The sequence below is a fragment of the Verticillium dahliae genome, genomic scaffold (genome assembly GCF_000150675.1).
Source record: "Verticillium dahliae VdLs.17 supercont1.44 genomic scaffold, whole genome shotgun sequence".
In the NCBI taxonomy this organism is placed as follows: Eukaryota; Fungi; Ascomycota; class Sordariomycetes; order Glomerellales; family Plectosphaerellaceae; genus Verticillium; species Verticillium dahliae.
Genome location: NW_009276954.1, coordinates 1,409 through 20,440, shown reverse-complemented (window position 1 = coordinate 20,440; position 19,032 = coordinate 1,409). Strand labels below are relative to the sequence as shown.

The 19,032-nt window shown below is 50.4% G+C and overlaps 7 protein-coding genes across 7 annotated transcripts; 2 read left to right on the top strand and 5 right to left on the bottom strand.

The window, feature by feature from the left end:
- Positions 1 to 2,738: 2,738 nt before the first annotated feature.
- Positions 2,739 to 4,257, bottom strand: VDAG_10524 (kynureninase; the record flags this gene model as incomplete). The annotated part of the gene is made up of 2 exons (XM_009659612.1): positions 2,739 to 4,018; positions 4,071 to 4,257. The coding sequence occupies 2 exons, from the start codon at positions 4,255 to 4,257 to the stop codon at positions 2,739 to 2,741; spliced, it is 1,467 nt and encodes a 488-aa protein (XP_009657907.1).
- Positions 4,258 to 4,700: 443 nt separating this feature from the next.
- VDAG_10523 (indoleamine 2,3-dioxygenase family protein) lies at positions 4,701 to 6,066 on the top strand (the record flags this gene model as incomplete). The annotated part of the gene is made up of 2 exons (XM_009659611.1): positions 4,701 to 5,021; positions 5,077 to 6,066. The coding sequence occupies 2 exons, from the start codon at positions 4,701 to 4,703 to the stop codon at positions 6,064 to 6,066; spliced, it is 1,311 nt and encodes a 436-aa protein (XP_009657906.1).
- A 701-nt stretch (positions 6,067 to 6,767) lies between these two features.
- On the top strand, positions 6,768 to 9,104 carry VDAG_10522 (fungal specific transcription factor domain-containing protein; the record flags this gene model as incomplete). Its single annotated transcript, XM_009659610.1, has 8 exons — positions 6,768 to 6,899; positions 6,928 to 7,075; positions 7,131 to 7,345; positions 7,405 to 7,696; positions 7,745 to 7,829; positions 7,890 to 8,227; positions 8,301 to 8,511; positions 8,558 to 9,104. 8 exons carry the CDS (start codon positions 6,768 to 6,770, stop codon positions 9,102 to 9,104), a joined length of 1,968 nt encoding a protein of 655 aa, XP_009657905.1.
- Positions 9,105 to 9,180: 76 nt separating this feature from the next.
- On the bottom strand, positions 9,181 to 10,389 carry VDAG_10521 (uncharacterized protein; the record flags this gene model as incomplete). Its single annotated transcript, XM_009659609.1, has 1 exon — positions 9,181 to 10,389. The coding sequence occupies one exon, from the start codon at positions 10,387 to 10,389 to the stop codon at positions 9,181 to 9,183; it is 1,209 nt and encodes a 402-aa protein (XP_009657904.1).
- A 702-nt stretch (positions 10,390 to 11,091) lies between these two features.
- Positions 11,092 to 11,491, bottom strand: VDAG_10520 (uncharacterized protein; the record flags this gene model as incomplete). The annotated part of the gene is made up of 3 exons (XM_009659608.1): positions 11,092 to 11,130; positions 11,186 to 11,276; positions 11,397 to 11,491. The coding sequence occupies 3 exons, from the start codon at positions 11,489 to 11,491 to the stop codon at positions 11,092 to 11,094; spliced, it is 225 nt and encodes a 74-aa protein (XP_009657903.1).
- A 35-nt stretch (positions 11,492 to 11,526) lies between these two features.
- Positions 11,527 to 11,832, bottom strand: VDAG_10519 (galactosyl transferase GMA12/MNN10 family protein; the record flags this gene model as incomplete). Its single annotated transcript, XM_009659607.1, has 1 exon — positions 11,527 to 11,832. The coding sequence occupies one exon, from the start codon at positions 11,830 to 11,832 to the stop codon at positions 11,527 to 11,529; it is 306 nt and encodes a 101-aa protein (XP_009657902.1).
- A 1,491-nt stretch (positions 11,833 to 13,323) lies between these two features.
- VDAG_10518 (acyl-CoA synthetases /AMP-acid ligases II) lies at positions 13,324 to 18,398 on the bottom strand (the record flags this gene model as incomplete). Its single annotated transcript, XM_009659606.1, has 3 exons — positions 13,324 to 17,053; positions 17,102 to 17,398; positions 17,446 to 18,398. The coding sequence occupies 3 exons, from the start codon at positions 18,396 to 18,398 to the stop codon at positions 13,324 to 13,326; spliced, it is 4,980 nt and encodes a 1,659-aa protein (XP_009657901.1).
- Between the last annotated feature and the right edge of the window lie 634 nt (positions 18,399 to 19,032).

Genomic DNA, 19,032 nt, shown 5'->3' with positions numbered 1-19,032 from the left:
TATACTATTTTATAGCTCTTATTAAGCGCTATAAGAATCCTTAATCTATTTCTCGACCCGATATCTCCTTCTAGAGATATAATTACTTTTATCTCTCCTTTCCTCTTATCTATTATTATCTCTTTATCCTATAATTAAGCTTTACCCTTAATTATTACCTAATACCTCCTATACTAATTATAATATATACTAATAAGAGATAATAATAGATAAGAGGAAGGGAGAGATAAAAGTAATTATACTTCTAGAAAGAGATATTAAGTTAAGAAATAGATCGAAGATTCTTATAGCCTTTAATAAAAGCTATAAAATAATATATTTTTTATTTAGATTAAAGGTAAATAGATAGACAGGTAATTAAGAAGAAAGTTATAATTAATTAAATAAAATATTTAGATTAATCCTAATAGGAGTAAAGTATATCTTAGAAAATATCTATTTATAATATTTAAGAATATATAAATTAGATAGGAATTACTATATAAAGGGAACTTATAAATATAATTAGAATTAGATAATTATTAAGATCTAAAAACCTAAAAAATCAGTCTAAGGGGTGCCCTCTATATATAGTAGACTAACCCTTAGTAGCTATATATAGATAAGGCGCTTAGACTATCTCTAGACCTAAAGGGGAAGTAGAGTCGGATTTCAAGCTCTAGCTAATAGAGTATAAGAACTTAAACGCTTATTACTATAGAATAGCTCTATAGAATATTATAAAGATTATACTATTCTATAGCTACGATTTCTCTCTATTTTATAATATATATATCGTTATAGTTAAGCTTTTATTTAAGCTACTAGAGTAGTTATAAGACTCTAACCCTTATAATTCCTATACTATCTAATCTATTAATTATATATACTATAATTTATATATTCCTAAGAGCTTTAAACCCTAGCTATAGTAATCCCCTACTAATTACTATATTAGTAATTACTATCCTAATTACTACTTTAGGGAATCCTCTAATATTAGTCTAATATATTTAGATAAAATAGGCTTTAAATCTAAGAGACTATAGCTTTTACCCCTATATATAAGGAAAAACTTAAATAGTATAAAAGTAAATAGTTATTCTCTTAATCTATTAATATACTAATTAAACCCTTATCTCTTATAGCTAGTCTAAGATATATTAAGTTATAGATAAAATACTAAGGTTTTAATAGAGAAGCTATTAATAGATAACCCTTAGGAATTATTCTTTCTATAGTTTAAACTTTTTATAATATTTACTTTAAAGGGTATTTAACTTTTTACTATATAAAGGAATTAGAGCTACTTTAGAAGTTATTTTAGCTTTATTATAGAGTATTTATATAAACTTAAACCTAATAATAACTTAACTTTTTAATTAGAAACTCTATTACCCCTCCTAACTAGCTTTAACCCCTACTTATATTAGAATACTTAGGAACTATAATTAAAAGTTTTTACTTAGTTTTAAATTCTATTAAATTAGTATATTTCTTAAATTAAAAATTACTTTAATAGATAAACTATAGCTTAGAGCTAAACTTAAAAATATATTCATATTCTATTATAAATCCCTTAGGATATCTTCAAGTCTACGTTACTAACTTTTAAAATGTTCCTCTATAAATTAATAGGTTCTTATATCTTATACTACTCTCAACGCTAAAGTAGCTCCCTAATATCTTAATCGACTAAAGTTTAAATAAAATGCAATACTTTAACATGAATATCCTCCTTTTCACCCTTTTAACACTTCTTATTTCAGAAAGTCTCTGTTGCCAAGCTATAGCTAAGTTCAAGCGTCACTGGTCCTGCACAGAACGCCTAACTACTATCGAAAAATCCTGCCAAGAACTCGGCCGCGCTATCAAAAAACCCCATTGCCCTCCGATATTCGGCGAATGCATTTTCATCCAGGTGTCATTAGGGGGGGAAGCCGAGAACGACAAGCGTACATGTTCTAAGGGACATACTAAGGCAGGCATCACGGCCTATTGCTACATTAAAGTTGAGGGGTTCGACAAGTCGCAGCCCACACCAGAGGGATTTGATTGGGACTATGTAAGAGCAACTCGTGTCCCATCCGTAGACCCGAACTGCGGCTGATTCAACACTATCAATCGCTGGATGTATATCATAAGATGAAAACGTGGCACTTGCAAAGAGTACAGATACTGTGTCTATTTGGGAGCGCGGAACTCATCAGGCAATTGAGTAGTAATATACATCTTCCGCCCAGCCACATAATTAGACCATTGTCTACTATATTGATCAATTGAAGTAAGGGCTATTACTACCAAGGCTTTGACCCCCAGTCCAAGATACCCTGACAAGCAGAATAACAACTGTACATTTGGGCTAACCCATCCATAAGTGATGGTTAGGGATATCTGGACGTTTTGAGACCTTGTGCTTCCACAATTGAAGTTAGAAACGGACTTTAAAAGACAACAGAAGACCCGTCTTGATCTACTTGAAACTATACGGGAGACAACTAAAAGTTTCAATTCGACTCTTGACAGTCGCAGAAGAAGCGCTCGCCTTGCGAAAGATTAGGGACGAGAGCAGCCGAACTCATAACATCGCTCAGCTCAAAGACGAGCTCGGAGCCGACGCGACGGAGCTCCCCATCATCTGATTGAAGTTTCTTGAGCAAGCCGAATCTTGACTCCCTCGAGAGAAGCTCACGTGGGCGACAGGGTGTGATGTGATGCTCTTCGTAAAACAATCCGCTATGTACTTTTACTACCTTTGTCTATGCAATCGACTTCCTGAGGACGTCCATAAATGTCCAGACATCCTCGAACGTACAGTACAGCGGCACCGGGGCAACACGAATGACGCCCGGCTTCCTCTTATCACAAACCACACCCGCGTCCGTCAGTGCTGCGCTAACGTCATTCAATAGGCCGTCGCTGAGCAGCACGCTCAGCTGCGTGCCTCGCTCCAACGGGTTCCTTGGCGTGATAACTCTGAAGGATGGCTCATCCTTGGACTCGTCCGCGAGGATACCATCCAGTAGGTGCTCTGCGTACGCTGTCAGGACCAGCGCCTTGGATCTCAACGACTTCATGTCCGTCTTGGCAAAAACAGAAAGCGACGCGGCAAGCGACGCTAGATCAATCGCCGAAGGGTTCGAAACCTGGAAGCCGCCAGCGCCTATTGTCGGCAAGAAGTTGTTGTCCATGTTGAATCGCACAGACTTGTCTCCGCCGTACCATCCTGTCAGGCGGTGCCTGAACACAGGACGCCCGGCCTCCTTCTCCACCTTACCATGCCTCTCGTGAACGAACGCGCCTGCGATAGCGCCAGGTCCCGCGTTCTGGTACTTGTATGTGCACCACACCGCAAAGTCAACATTCCAGTCGTGAAGCTTGACCTCAACGTTGCCAGCCGCGTGGGCAAGATCCCAGCCGACAACGATATCACGATCCTGTGCGTATTTGGTGATGCGCTCCATGTCGAATAATTGGCCGCTGTAGTACTGGATGCCAGGCAGAAGGATGAGCGCTGTCTCGTCGGCATGCTCATCGATGGTTCTCAAAATGAGATCGGTGGAGATGTAAAAATCGTTGTCCGGTTGGATCTGCACCATCGACTTCTTGGGGTCCAGGCTGTGCCATTGAATCTGTGACTCGATGGCATAGTGGTCACTGGGAAATGGGCGCCATTCGAGGATGATCTTGTGCTTCTTTTCAGTGGGTCGGTAGAAGCTTGCCATGAGAAAGTGCAGGTTCGCTGTTAGAGTGTTCATGACCACGACCTCCTCGGGTAGCGCTCCAACGATGGCAGCGCTTCTGATAGCACACTCCTCCGCCATGTCCTGCCAGCACACAAGAGGTGAATCCTCCAGCGCTGAGAAGTGGCCGCCAACAGCGATCGAAGCCCAGGTCTCGAGTTGCGCATTCAGGTAATGCCGCGTAGCCTTGGGCTGTACACCAAGTGAGTTGCCGCAGAAGTAGATGGATGGCGTGTCATCTGCTGGGGATGTGCTGTGACCGTTGGTCTCACCATTGACAGCCAGCTGCTCACCATCTGTGAGCGATGTCAGCTTGATGCGATCGATCTTTTGGAGCGAAGCATTTACTTGGCAGGATACCATTAATTGACTTCTTCTTCAATGACCCCTTGGTCGGCAGGATGAATTCATTTCGGAAGTGGCGAAGTTCATCCTGGCGGTCCATCTGCTGGGCGTATTCAATTGTGTTGGCATTGGCCGGAAACTTGGCACGGCCGCCGGAACGGAGGTGCTCCACGTAAGATGAGAACTCCATGACTGGGGTAATCGTATGAGGCTGGCAGTGCGGGTGAGATATATCGGACGATGAGGTGCTTGTAGTGTTCTGCTGAATGAGGGGTTGAGTGATTGCTTGGGGCGGCTTTTCGACCACTTTGTAGCCGCCGTCGGCCGCACTTGGCTGCAAAAGAGCACATCCGCACCCACATCCGAGATCCGCATCCGACAACCGACCCGCTGAATTTTCTTCCGCAAATAGCCGGAGGCGGAACAAGGAGTTGGACCACGGAGCGGGATCGGGGTTCCGCTGCGGATGTTCAAGTCAGGGATACGAATGGGCATGGAGACAAGATACTTCATGTCACAGCGGCCGTCATGAGCAAGTTCTAAATATTCTGCTCTCATTTTTCTCAAGTTTCGCATCAAGTATGCTCGTTAGCACTGTCAAACTGCCCTTTTCACACAGCGTCTCTATTCATCATGTCTCCCCATGCCATCTCCCCACTTCGCGAAGATGCCTTCACGGAACAAGCATATAGGGAGTTTGGAATCACCAAGAATGGCTTTCTCCCAGCTGAGGCGCCACTGCCACATCTCCCTTCCGCATACTATGCCCCCTGGGAGCGAGTAATTTACCACCTCCCCGAGCTCCTGAGCTCGAGAAGATTTCATGACGAGGTTCGAAAGTTGCCAGTGCTGTCAACAAGCCAGCTTTCGAGCGAATCCGAGTGGAGGAGAGCCTATGTCATCCTTAGCTTCTTCACACACGCTTGGGTCTGGGGTGGAGAAAAGGCCGAAGAGGTACGTACGATTTGTGCCGCGCAAAAGCCTACGAGCCCGGCTGATCTATGTTCAGGTGCTTCCACCAGCCGTGTCCGTCCCCATTTTACGTGTTGCAAAGCACCTAGAGCTGCCACCAGTCGCAACGTACGCCGCGCTCAACCTCTGGAACTTCTCCAGCTCGAGCACAGACTTTACCGACCTCGACAAACTCGAGTCACTCCACACATTTACCGGAACTCGTGACGAGGCTTGGTTTTATCTTGTGTCGGTGGCAATGGAGGCCGAGGGTGCGCACATCGTCTCGTCCATGTTAAACGGGCTTGATGCCATCAAGTCGCGGGACTATGATACCATCACATCATCAATCGAGTCGCTGACGAGCAGCATCCGCAAGACGGGCGCGCTTCTGGAACGCATGTACGAGGCGTGTGACCCCATGTGCTTCTTTTACAAGATCCGACCATTTTTGGCGGGCAGCAAAAACATGGCGGCAGCGGGTTTGCCCAATGGAGTCTTTTACGACGAAGGGAACGGCAAGGGCAGCTGGCAGCAGCTCCGAGGCGGCAGTAACGGCCAGAGCTCTCTCATTCAGTTCCTCGACGTCGTTCTTGGTGTTGAACACATGTCTCATGGCAACTTCAAGTCCGAGTCGAACCCCAAGGCGTCCAAAGAGCCGACATTCCATCAGCAAGTCCGCGAATACATGCCCGGTCCACATAGACGATTCCTCGAGCACGTACGGCTGCTGGGGAGCATCCGTGAGCTGGCCATGTTGCCGCCCCAGACAAAGGCGCAGGAAAGACTCCACGATGCATATCAGGCGGCAACGCGGGCTCTGACAGATTTTCGCAACAAGCATCTTCAGATTGTGGCGCGATACATTGTGCTGCCATCACAGAAGGCAAAGGGCACTGCAACAGCCGGCAAGGTCGACTTGGCGAGTGTGTCAGAGACGACCAAGGACTCAAAACAGCTGACGGGTACTGGCGGAACGCCGCTGATGCCGTTCCTCAAGCAGACGAGAGACGAAACGGCACAGGCGGGAGATTTGAGCAGGCGATGACGGTTCGGATTGCATGCGCATGGCGATAGACCTACGTGCTTGAAATGCATAGCGGGCGTTCTTGATAGGTCAACTTGAGATCTTTGGGGGCTTGATAACCTGTTACAAATTTTGCCCTGATGTGATGCAAACCGGGCCAGCGGGCAAGCGGGGGGAAGACTTGGGACAAGTCCCGTGAGCTGTCAAAGATGCGGTTGCGGATGCGGATGATAGTGCGGAAGCTACGGATATGAACCTGCCTGCCTCGGATCGTACGATGCGCCGCACTAAAGACGTCATTGACCCACCCGAAACTGTTAGTAAGGTACCCAGGTCTGGTGACTTTGTAATCCCGAGCGCGGAAGCCGAATCAAGAGCATTTTTGCAGTAGAGATTGACCCTTCCCTCCCGGCAGCCAAAGACAAGCCGCCCACTCTCCATCCGCCCTTACTATCCGCCCTTCGCTATCCACACCCATACGGTCACGCCTACATCTGCACCCTGTCACCCGCCACCAGTGCTGTGCAACTTCCGAGCGCCCTCCGAGTCCGTCATCCGTCCAGCCATTGGACTGACACGACATTTATGGAAGATGATCCCGTCCGGCGCGTCCGCGCCCGGATTGCCAATGCTTGCGATAGTTGCAAGGCGAGAAAGGGTATCCGCCCATGCCCCTTAGATCTTGCATACGTAGATCGATTGCTGATCGACGGCCCAGTGAAATGCGATGGCAATATTCCCTGCAGCTACTGTACTCGCCGGCAACGGGCCTCAACGTGCCATTATTCCCCCCAGCACCGCCGACGCACGCAGGTGGCCCGGACGACAGTCACGCCATCGCCGTCCGCCCCTGGGTCTGATCGGCTGACCCGGCATCACCAGTCGCCGGGCCCGAGGTCGTCGTACAGTCGTCAGCAAAGCCATACCGCCACGCCAACGCCTCGAGTCGACACTTCACAAGAGGCCGCCGATGACGAGACTGAAGTTCCACGAGAGGCCCGGCTCCTGAGAGACGCACAAGGAAAGCTCAGTATGTTAGTTCGGGCAAGCGCCATGAGACCCTAACGTGGCTGACCATTGACAAGTCTTCATTGGCGATTGCGCGCCACTGTCCTTCTTTCAGACTGTGCGGCAGCTTGTATCGAGTCGCGTTGATGCCAATGCCTTCGCTCAACATGTGAATCGTTTCTCTGGTAGCGACAGCGCCAATTCCAAGCCGTCGCACTGTCAGGGCTCCGGCACACTGCCCGTACTGCACCGCGATACGATACCTACTGCCGTTGCTGCCTACTCATCCGTGGTCAGTCTTCATCTTTACATCGCCCTTCCTCCGGTTGTAAGCTATACTGACTAGACCAGACGAGCGGTATTGTTGATTTATTTTGCCACACAAGAGTTCGTGATGACATTGCTCTGTGGGCCAGTCAAACTGAGCGGCACGATGTCTCATCTGCTGTGCACTTTTTGGTACTGGCCATTGGCTACCAAGCCACACATGAAGACCTCGCCGTGACGTACTTTGACCATGCTCGGAATATTGCCCTTGCCAACCTCACCGGTAACCTGACAGTATCGACAATCCAAGCCTTCGTCCTCATCACAGTGTTCATGCTTGGTTCTTGTCAAACCAACGGCGCGTTCCTCTTTTGCGGTGTGTCCCATGAAAATGTTATGCCATTAAACATGACTGACAATACAGGTATCGCTGTGCGCGCTGCATATTCCATTGGGGTCCACCGTACGGAAATCAACACGCGCTTTGGGCCTGAAACTCAGCGCCAACGGTAGGCTTCAACCTTGAGCTCGTTGGGTATTTGCATGGGGTTGACTAAGGAAACTCCCAGTGACCGCCTATGGAAGAGCATGCGCATCTTGGACCTTTTCCTCAGCACATCTATGGGACGACCACCCGCGACTTCTGACGTCGACTGTACTGTCTCGTATTCGGCGCCGGATGAAGACGGCCAGGAGGCCTTCGATATATTGAACTCTTCTGTGCAAATATTCTTGATCGCCGAAGAGATCGTCGTCGAAGTATACTCGCGCAAAAAGATATCTTACCAATTGACCGAGGGCATTTCTCGACGACTTCGCGACTGGTCCATCAGGTGGCTGCCTAAATTGAAGCACGTTATCGCCAGCCCACCAGCAGAAGGCAACGGAACGGAAGTCACAGGCGCATGTCAAGTACTGTGCTCTTACTATTATTGTGAGTCTGAACCTTCTAGGAACACCACTCCAACTGACTTGGGAAGCTGTCATACTGGTGTCGCGTCCTTTCTTGATGTATGAGCTACACAAGCGCCTTTCCGACAGCCGGGCGGGGCAACCAACCACGCAGTCAGGCCTTTCCTCAGGCAAATCGAAGCTCGCAGATGCCTGTATCGATGCCGCTAGCTTCATGGTAGAGCCAGTGGCTGAGCTTATTGACAAGGGGTATCTCCAAGGCCATGTTCCTCTGGTGGTGTAAGTGACACGACTCTTTGGCGCCGGGCTACGCTGATGAATCCAGATCCTGGCTGTTTGCCTCTTCCCTCGTACTTGGTATAGGACTCCTCGGGTCTTTTGGTCGCATCCTTGAAAAATACAGCCGAAGATCAATCCAAGCCCTGGAGCATTTCGCCAAACACGACACGAATGCTGGGCAGTACGCCCTCATCGCCAAATCTCTCCTTTCATCTGCGCTTGAGTACTTGGAGAAGAAAGAACTCAACGAGCGGATTCAGCGAACGGAAAGCTCATCACAGCTGTTTGGTCTTGTTCCACGCGAAGGCCAAGAGGCCCTGCCGCAGCAGTCGTACTCTCAGTCGGTCTCGGATCGTCGCAACTCGCCGGCTCGAAACTCTGGGGCCTCCGGCTATCTCGGCCTCGGAACGCCACCTTTCGGTGATATTTATACGGGATTCCTGGGCATGTCGGACTCTTTGCCCCAGACACCAAATCATTCGGCGTTTCTCGAAGGGAGAATGGATACTGGTGGGGAACCCGGTTTTGGTGATCTCAATCTCTTCCAGCTGCTGGACGGAGAAGGACACATCGACCTTGGATCATTCATGTGATTTTCAAGCAGCCAACGATACGATGGAAAGTCAATTTTTTTTTTCCCTCGGAAACGTTTCACCTTGAATGCATATTCTAGAAAGGCTGCGACTTCATAACAGCGTAGTTTATGTCCGGGCTTGCATCCGACGTAGCAGCTGCATCTGAATCATCACCATTGCTGCCGTAGCCGTCCTCTGCCCTCGGATGTCTGGGAACATCAAATGATATGGACCTCCTCGCGCGTCGTCCCTCACGCGACTGCATCGAGCCGCCAGCCGACTGCTCGCGTGACGACTTTCTCGATTTGGCCGGGGCCTTGCCCTTGTCGTCGGGACTTTCAGTATCACCCGAATCCGAGATGGCGCGGATTCGTTCCGTCGTTTTCACGGAGGACGCACCCACAGACTGAGCGCGCGAGTGGGCGCGCGACAAAGGGTCTGCCGCTGTGGTTCCGGACAGCTCCGAAGCATTCGACAAATGACGTCGCGTCTGGCGGGCAGGCTGGCCAGTGAATTGGCGAGACGACTCGGCGCCGTCAACCTCGAGGGATCGGCGATCAGCGCGCCCGCGTTTGAAATTGGCGTTCAGAGCAGAGTCGACCGCTGTCTTGCCCGTGCAGGCGGCGACAATGTCGCGTTTGAGACGTGCGTGGGCGTCGCGCTCCACCGGATCAGCCTGATTGACGCAGACTTCGTCGACCCAGAGAACAGTGAAGTTTCGCCTCTTGGAGCGGTCGCGCATGGCCAGCAAGGCGTCGTAGAGGCCCTGGTGGACAGTCGTTTGCATCCCATTGAGATGCATCGTGCGCAGCAAGTCTCCAGCCTCGTACTTGAGCATCTGAAATGGCACCTCGTGCAAGTCGGCGTGAAACAAAAGGGTTTCAAGAGGCTCTTCGGGGATGATGGCGGGAAAGACGAGGAGCAGTCGGATGAATTTGGGCCAACGAATGAGTCCATATTCAAAGCGTGGGGCGTCATCAAGAGTGGCCTTGGGGTTGGGATCAAAAGCATCACCAATGGAGATGGCTAAGTCATCGCTCAGGCGTAGCGTGCAGTACTTTTCACGCGTCGGTGGGAGGGCAGCGAATATCGGTGTGTCCGATGCGGGGATCACAAGGTTCGCAATGGTTGCCGCAGACGCGGCTGAGGCTTCTGAAGCATTCGTCGCGGTGGATGTCGTAGATTGAGTCGATGCTCGTTGATTGTCTTCTGGGTTCTTCTTTCTGCGACCCGTGACCTTGAAAAGCGTGTCTTTGAACGTCATACGCTTATTCAGGCCTTTGATGGGTTCCGAGCCAGGCATGGCCGTCATTTGCTTCGCAGGCAGCCGGGAAATCAAAGATTCAAGCCAACGGCGGCCATTGACAGGATGTGAGCTATTCTTTGCTGGCTCTATGCAGGTATAGTAGGCCAGGCGATGAGAAGGGATGCAGGCAAGGTGCGACGTGAACAAGACGTTTCGTGGCAGACAGGTTCTCGAAGCAAGACCGCAGCAAAAGAAGCTTCCGGCGAGAGACGCATCCAGCGCGAGGGCGTTGCCAAGTGGAAAAACATCCGCCTTCAATGCGTGTTTCTTGAGAGTGATTGCGGCAACCGACACTCCAGGTATCTGTGGTTCGAGGCAGCTTCCCAACTGTGGTGAAATCGGCGAGGAAGATGTGGAGGAAGATGGCTCCTCATCAAGTTCCTCCACTGACAGTCATGAGTCGACGCTGCAGCGCCGTCCAGCTTGGATCAACATGCGGGATAAGAAGATAACATAAAAAGCAAAGTTTGTCTTGACCCCTGCGATTATTATGCCACGTCCATCTGGGGCGACAAGACTTTTAGGCCACTTGGCAGGATAGTCTGGGAGGATGTCATTCGACCATCGGACACCCATGAGCCTTGGCCTTATTACCCGTCATTAGTCAATACCGAGGTTTTAGCTATCGAATTAAGGTCTCATATTCGTTAAGATTATCTCGCCGCGTGACGGTGGCATTACGATTGCCAACACCCCGCCTCACGTTGCCGCCGTGCGTGTCAACTCGCCAGTGATAGTCTGCCAAACATCAATCTTGGGCGATAGAGTATCATCAAGGCCAAAGGTGGCGTACGCCAGCGGTAATAACCACCTGTGTAGAATCGCTGAAGCCATAGTCAGGGGTGCCCCATTGTATACGCGTGACAACACAGAACTTTTGGGAGCTGGGGAGCATGATTCGAGCATCAAGTGATTCATGTAATTGTATTATTCTTCCATATCTCCCAAAATTCACTCGTCTCCGAATCTAAATCTCTCTCCTTGGTTTCAAGAGCCCAACCTACTGTCGCGTTCTCGGCATGGTCCAGCCACGGTGCCATGGCCTGGTCTCGGTACCCGGTTCCTGCGAAGTGAACCAGGAAGTCTCCCCGCCTCGCATGGTGCTGCTGAGAATTTGGGTCCGTCTTCAGCGGCTTAAAAGTCTTCCTTGTCTTTGCCCCGCCCGTAGGCGTTGAACCACCAATGGGGCACCCATATCACATTTTCGTTGAAAGGGGCCTCGTGCAACAGTAGTTCCATGGCACTCTGCTCTGTAAAGGGTAGATCGGCATCAGGCCAGTAATGGCGGAGTGCGAGAATCGCCGAGAAAAGGTCGATGCTCCATCGGTTAATTCTCACGAGAAAGACACCGTTGTTGAGACCGTTCCAATCCTTTGTCGCGAGCAAGTATGTGTTGTCTGCGATATCCTGCTGGGTATCGGATCCATTATTGTGTTGCATCGGAAATAGTAGAAAACTGAGAGGCGATCAGCAAGTATCGAGGATAATGGTATCGCGGTCGACCCAGAATAACCACTCGAGTTTTTCGGCCTCTGGTTTCTCCATCTCGGAAAGTAGAAGGTCAAGGATAAAAGCAGGCTTATTCCATAAGTCGTCGATGAGCATCGTAGCCAGTACATGAATGCCTGTCTCATGGATCGCATTGTGTAAAAAGTGTGTCCTCAAGGCACGTTGATAATGGATTTGTGGTGTACCAAAATGTGCAGTGACGGTAGCGAGTCGATCGTGACGTTCGGGAATGTTGTTTATACGTTGGTGACAAAAGTCCGAGTGGTCCTTGACGTCGGGAGTTGACAGAGTCCATTCCGAAAAGAGGCATTTCGGCTTTCCATGGCAGTATACGTTATCGATGGGCGTTGGTTGGTGTTGGAATGGCAAAAAAGATAATACAAGACGGCTTTGGTGAAGCCATATAAGTTGCAAAACAACCAGACACAAAACACCACTGCACAAAGCTTTCAGAACCCCGCAACTGAAGGATCTCATAGCTGGCAACTATTGCGGTGTTTGCATACATAGTTCTGCTGAGTAGAAGAATAGAGAAGGGTTGCCCAACGCCATTTTCGACAGTGAAGTAGCAGGCTGCAGACACTTTTACAACCATCCCTCCACCGGGAGATAAAACATGTCCAAAGCGTTGAATCCTTGAAAAACACTGTTCATAAGCCTTACCTGATGCTCAAAGTAGATCTTCCGCCGACGCTTGTCCATCCCGAAATAACTGACTGGGATGTGGAATGTTGCTGCCTAAATACCCAATTCGAAGCTCGTATCTGCTATTTCCCGGCTTACGGACAACGAAAAGCCTTTGTAAGCGAGGTTTATTCCTGGGTCGAAACTTACCTAGCCTCGGCCGAAGTGTCGGATATGAGGCGCGTCACGACAACGCTGAGTCGATGGGCTGACAATACTTACAATGAGTCAGTAAGCTGACGAGATGCATAGTGAGCTGAAGCTGCCCACAGGCATCATTGCTGTTTCAAATTGTCAAACAATAGACAAAGGACGGCTGACAGGTATAGCATAGTAATTATTGACATCTTCTTAGTTTTGTAATAACTAGGGTTCCGTCAGGTCAAGCCATAGTAAGTCATTCGTTTGTATTAGCGGGATCAGTGTGACCTGCTAGGCAATCATTTCAGCAGCGGAAAGAAACAGCATAAGCGTGATAAATTCAGAACACATCTTCAAGATGTGTTATATTTACCTAGGATGCCCAATGCGATGGTAACCTCTGCTTTAACGCTTGACCACACACCTATATTTTTCATCACCCATTTTGATTTCCTCCTCTTTTCCCAATTTCCTAGAAGTCCTCCGCGTATTCCCCTGTGAACTCGTCATCGTATGCTCATGTTTGCGGCTGCTTCGAAGCGTCATAGAGTCGTTGTCAAATTGTCGTGCCTCCAGGGCAGTAGCTGCGGACGATGATCACCATTCCTGACCAGCAATGAGTGTGGCATCAGAGTTGTTTCGGAACTGATCCGCCATTTTTGGTTCTTCGAAGTCCTCCACAACGGGCACATTGTTGTGATCAGTTCTGTTGCCGTCAAATCTCTCAGCTGGCCAGCCCTGCATGGTAGCATCTGCTGGCACAACCTCGTCTTGCATGATGAGTGTGTGCTCGAGGAGGCAGCTACCAGGTTCCATGGTCACACCACTAAGAATGCTGCTTCCCGAACGAAGAACGCAACGGTCGCCAATCCTGACTTCGGCCAAGTCAAACTTGCCCCGAATATCCTTGTGCGTGACTAACGTGGCGTCGTCGATTGCGACGCGGTCCCCGATGGTCACCAGGTCGGGTTCCGTGAACATCAGGTTCGGCTTTCCGTTCGCGAACAGCGCTACGTCTTTGCCGACGGTAGCACCGAGAGCGCGATAGTACATGACCAGCCAGTGCGTGCCCGATAACATTCCTGGAACCCCCTTGCCACGACAGCAGCGGTAGACAAGCCTTTCCACAGTCAGGAACAACTGCCTGCGCTGGCAAAATGGGCTTTGGTCCCAGTCTTGACTGCCTCGAGTGACGCGGCCGAGGAGAGCCCACTTTGCGCCGATGACGATGCTCATAGCCAAGACGGCACTGCCAGTGGTGAGGGCAATCATGCTCAGACTTGAGAGCACCCACAAGGCTAGAACGTCGTAGTTACTGGGCCGCTGCAGCATATGATCGTTGAAGATTCTACCCACAACCTTGATGGAACAGAACACTGGAACATTCCAAAAGAACACCGTGAAAGTCGATATAAAAGCCGAGTAGAAGAATACAAGAGCTGAGCTGGAGACGTGGTATGGGGCTTCACGTTGATAGAAGGCTTGCCTGAATGGTGTCGTTTCTGGGCTTTCGGTTGTTTGGCCTTCGTCTATGCCCTTAAGAGAATCGACCTCAGCAACTGGGAGCTTTTCGGGGCTGGCGCAGGATTCGACCAGCGTATCAAAGCTTCCAACGTGTTGCAGAGCCTTCGCGCTGACTAGTGTGTCACAACTTGGCATGCTCTTCATCAGCCGTCGACGCCTGGCCGCCTTCTCAGTCATGGCAGAACGGCCCGAAGTTAGGCAGACAGAGTCGCCTCCCTGCGATCCAAGATAGATGCCATCAGAGGGGTACATCTTATTGCGCTGTGTCATTGTACCAGGTCCCATGATTGTTCGCTCGCCGATCCGAACACCAGGTAAGAGACGAGCATGCTCCGCGATAATGGCCCCATGTCCGATATAAACCTTTTCAGATCCAACGCCATCAGTCGTGATTATCTGAGCCTTCGAATCAAATTGAACATCGTTTCCTATTTGCACGAGCCCGAAATCTCCAGTAACGGGCGCGACGCACGGCCAGTATACACGGTCGCCCACTTCGGCTCCGAGCATTCGCCATATGACTGAAGTCGTGCCGTGATGCTGGCCAAGCATCTCAGTGGCCTCTCGTAATTGCCCGTCGGGGAGAAGGGTTTTGATCAGTGACGAGCGCCAAATTTGGAGAGCACCTCGGGCTTGGGAGTCTCCTGAGCGCGGAGGTCCGATGAACCTATCGAGCACGACCCTGACAAGAGCTGTGAATGCGACAAGTACATAGGGGCTGACGAGTGTGCGCAAGATCATCGAAAGATAATGATAGCCCACCTTCGGGCTGGACGGGAACCATGTTAAAATGTCGCGAAGCGGAAGGTGACTGTCGAGGGGCTTCTCGATGACGAGACCCATAAGGCCTCCGAACATTGGTGCCAGTGTGAGAAACCATGCGACTGTGAAAAGAGGAAATGTGGCAAACGCTGCCAAAGCCCAGTGGGGTCCGGGGGCGCGACTCGGGGACAGTAGTCGATTCGATTCATCTGCGTCATGAAGCTCCCAGCTGGACGAGTTCAGCCCAACACAGGTGCCTGGTGGTATTGTCGCACCCGGAGCTATAATAGAGGCAACGCAAGAATTCTCTCCGATGATGATGCGGCCGAGGTACATGGATGTGTTTGCCTCGACGGCAAAGGGTCGGCATACCGTGTTGTTGAGAATCGCGCCGTCCCTAATGTCGAGGAGGTCCCACTCGCCCAATGAAGCTCCCGTAAGCTGAACATTTTTTCCAATCTTGGCTCCCATCAAGCGACAGTAAAGAGCTTTTGTGAAGTTGTTGGTGTTGAAATAGCCTGTACCGGCTACAGTGACAATCTTTTGTACCAACCACCAGCGGGTGTGGTATGCTCCCCACATTGGATATACGCCTTCTCGATAGCGGCCGATGATGATCCATTTCATGGCAATCCCGAAGAGTGGCGAGAAGAGCTGGACCACTATGTAGCCAACGGTGATAGAGCCAACAAGATTTGCGAGGCGGCCCATAAGCCAGGCGTTTGTCATCCAGAAGCGTGTTCGACTCAATACGGTCAAAAAAACGGTCCACTGGCAAGCTCGACGCAAGGGATAGAAGACGCAAAGCGGTAGTAGCTGTAGCAGCATAAGGAAAGGGTTAGTGGAGCTGTATATCTTTGTCGGGACAACTTCAATGGCAGGTGACTCTGGCTCGGGAGCTTGATCTGATGCTGCGTCGACATATGCTGCAATGGCCTTGACGGTGCCGTGGTTGAACACAAGACTGGCTGGCATGTGCAGCTTGAAGTCAGCGCGTAAATGCGCGAGAAGCTTCTCGGCAGCGATACGATCCCCACCCATGCTGAAAAAATTCATGTCTGGGTCAATCTTGCCCAAGTCCCACAGCAGAATATCGGCAAAGGCCTTGACGATCCGCTTCTGTGTCGGAGAGACGGGCTTGAATTTGACTGATGGTTTCTGGTACGCATGAACATCAAGGAGTTCCTCATCCACGACACCGAGGGGATCCTCGGCAAATGGTTCTGGTAAAACATGAAGCTTTGTCGGGACCATGAATCCAGGCAAAGCAAGCGACATCATGCGCTTGATGTGCGGTGGCCAGTCTGCCGTTAGACCCTGCATGCCGAAAGCTTTGGGAGCGACAAAAGCCTCCAGACTACCGTCGTCTGGGCTCAAGCGAAGACACGCTTGATAGCCGCTCGGGATGATGGATTGCATAATCGCGGTGATGGCCTCACGATCAAGCTCACATTTTCTACGTTGGATAGGCGTTGAGATATCCGTCCCAGCGGGAGGACATATTGCCTCCCAATGCTTGGCGAGGTACGGTGTTTTAGCCGTGAGTGCAGGTAGAGCTAGACGGTCTGCAAGCTGAGACCGCAAGCTCTGATGATTCTTGTCCGGCATATCGTCCATGTATACGATGAGGGCGGGCCGCTTCGATGGTGAGAGGTTGTGAAGCGCCCCATAGAGCGTCCACACGTCGATGCGCTGTGCTTCGGGAGCAGATACGAGAACAACACCCAATGTATCGCCATGAATTTCGTCTTTAACAGCGAAGACAAGAGCTTGCGAGAGTTTTCCACAGATCGGTGACTCAATGCTCATGGCTGCTGTCATGATGGCTCGCTCAACCTCAAAAGGAGATATGACCTCCTTGCCGCGGGTGATGCCATCTTTGCTCCGGCCCATGACATAGGAGTATCCATCATCGCCAAGGTAATCGACCTGGCTTGCGGCCACTGACTGGGTTCCAGCTCTCTGAAGTGGTCTATTGTCTGGTAACGTTGATAGCGCGAGCTTGGGGGCCTCGACTATGCACCGTGGATCATCTTTATGGCTGTAAACGGGTTAGGGTCGTAATATTCAGCGTTGGAGAGTGTCTCACATAGCTATGTCGTTGTTGGAGCGGACCTCGCAACGGAATGTGTCTCGAAGCTTACGTGCCAGAGCGGGTGGCAGTCCGCCACCCGCATCACAAACCAGACGGATCGCCCTCTGACGTGATGCCTTGGCTCGGGAAGCTTTAGCTAGGATGACCAAATGCATGGAAGGTGACGCATGATACCAGGTTGGGCACCTTTCGTTCAGGATGTCCCAGAATGCTGTTGCGTCGAATGCTGCACAGCATATAGTGCAACCGCCGGAAAAGATGGGTGCAAGTAGACCTTTTAGAAGTCCAGAACTGCTAGGGGTTAGGTCGTCCTCGATTTGGATGGGCTGGGCACTTACATTTGATGCAGGGCCATCATATTGACGCCGATGTCAGTCGGCCCAAGGTTCCAGGCGCCGATGGTAGAAGCGACTTCGACCAACATGGCCTGAGTCGTTAATGGAAGGACGTCTTTGCCCCAGGGCCCATTTGTTGATAAAGCAATTGCAACATCATCTGCTTGATTGGGCTGTGGCTTAGGAAGACCTGCAGTGTCAATGCGGGCCCCTGTTCCGTCTCGAAGTCCAATCTTGTCGTGCTTCCAATCCACCATGATCGCTTTCACGCCAACGTTCTGGGTCCAGGACTCAGCGAGACGGAGGCGATGATAGTCCGGCTCAGCTGTTATGATGCAGCGTGCACCAGACTGCACCACATCAGCTTGAAACTCATCGGGGCCGGTCGTCGGGTCGATTGGCGCTGCTGTATAGTATGCAGACACAGCAATGCAGACGGCAGCAAGAAGGGGCCCATTTGGAACCGCAATTGCGATGACTGGCTTGCGGTCGGTGCAGTCGATTGGTAAAGCGAAGTCATTGACAAACTCGTAGAGGTCTTGGTGTGAGATTGATTGCTTGCCATCGGCAGAGTGAATGGCAGGTCGATCATTTTGGCTCAGCAACTGCAGCATTGAAGTGTGTGACTCTCGGACTAGTTTCTCAGTGTTTTCCATAAGAAGTGCCACGTCTCCTGATGGCGAAGTGTTGGTCAGAGGCTGAAGTAGACGGGCATGGGTTCGAAGTAGTGCGACAGTTGGCCATGGTCCGGGGATTTCCATGAGAAGCAGACATAAAAGATGAAGCGGACGTTGTGGTGAACCAGAAAGAGGGGGAATGGAAAGCAAAAGAGCTTCTCGATCTGAAGTACATCCTCTCACTATGCCCCGAAATCCCGAGCTATGTCTGACATCAGTAGCCGGAAGGGTGTACAGATGTTGCAGGGCAGTGGCAAGGGTCTGTTGGTGCCCGTCCATCTTTGCGGTGGCGACGGGCTTTGATATTTCGATTCAGGGGTATCGAGGCATGGACTCGGGAATGGGTTGAGTAAGCTCTCCTCGGTCTTGCAGTACCAGGTCTAAGAGACAAAAAGTATAATGGGAACTGACCTCGACATATAGCAATGATATCGTGCATCACCGATCGATCATCCCAATGATCTCACTTACCTGCCAGCATGGTGACTGTGGTGAGGAGATTGGTCCTACGGATGGAATGGCCAGGGCATCCCACACCGGGCCGACTTGAAGTCATCGTTGAGTGGAGCAATGGCGTGGAGGGCTCAGCACCTGGAGACTCATTGACGAGTGAGCGCTGGGCAAGGTGTAGCTTGCGCTCGTTGGCACTTGGCCAATACTTTCCCTCCGGAATTTACAAAGCTTCCAAGTGAGACAAGAATCGCGAAACCCGAGGTGGCTGGAGCATACGACTCGTCACGATAGCATCGTGAAAGCGGCAGACGCAATAACGAAAAGTCATGTTGTCAAGTTAGCAAGAGAGTGACCTCGGCGCAATGAGGTAATAACATCGAGCAGCCTTGCGCCAGTAGGCGTCAAGATAGCAACTTCTACGTAACAATCTTGGCCCCAATCTTGATAGATGTTGCCCTGA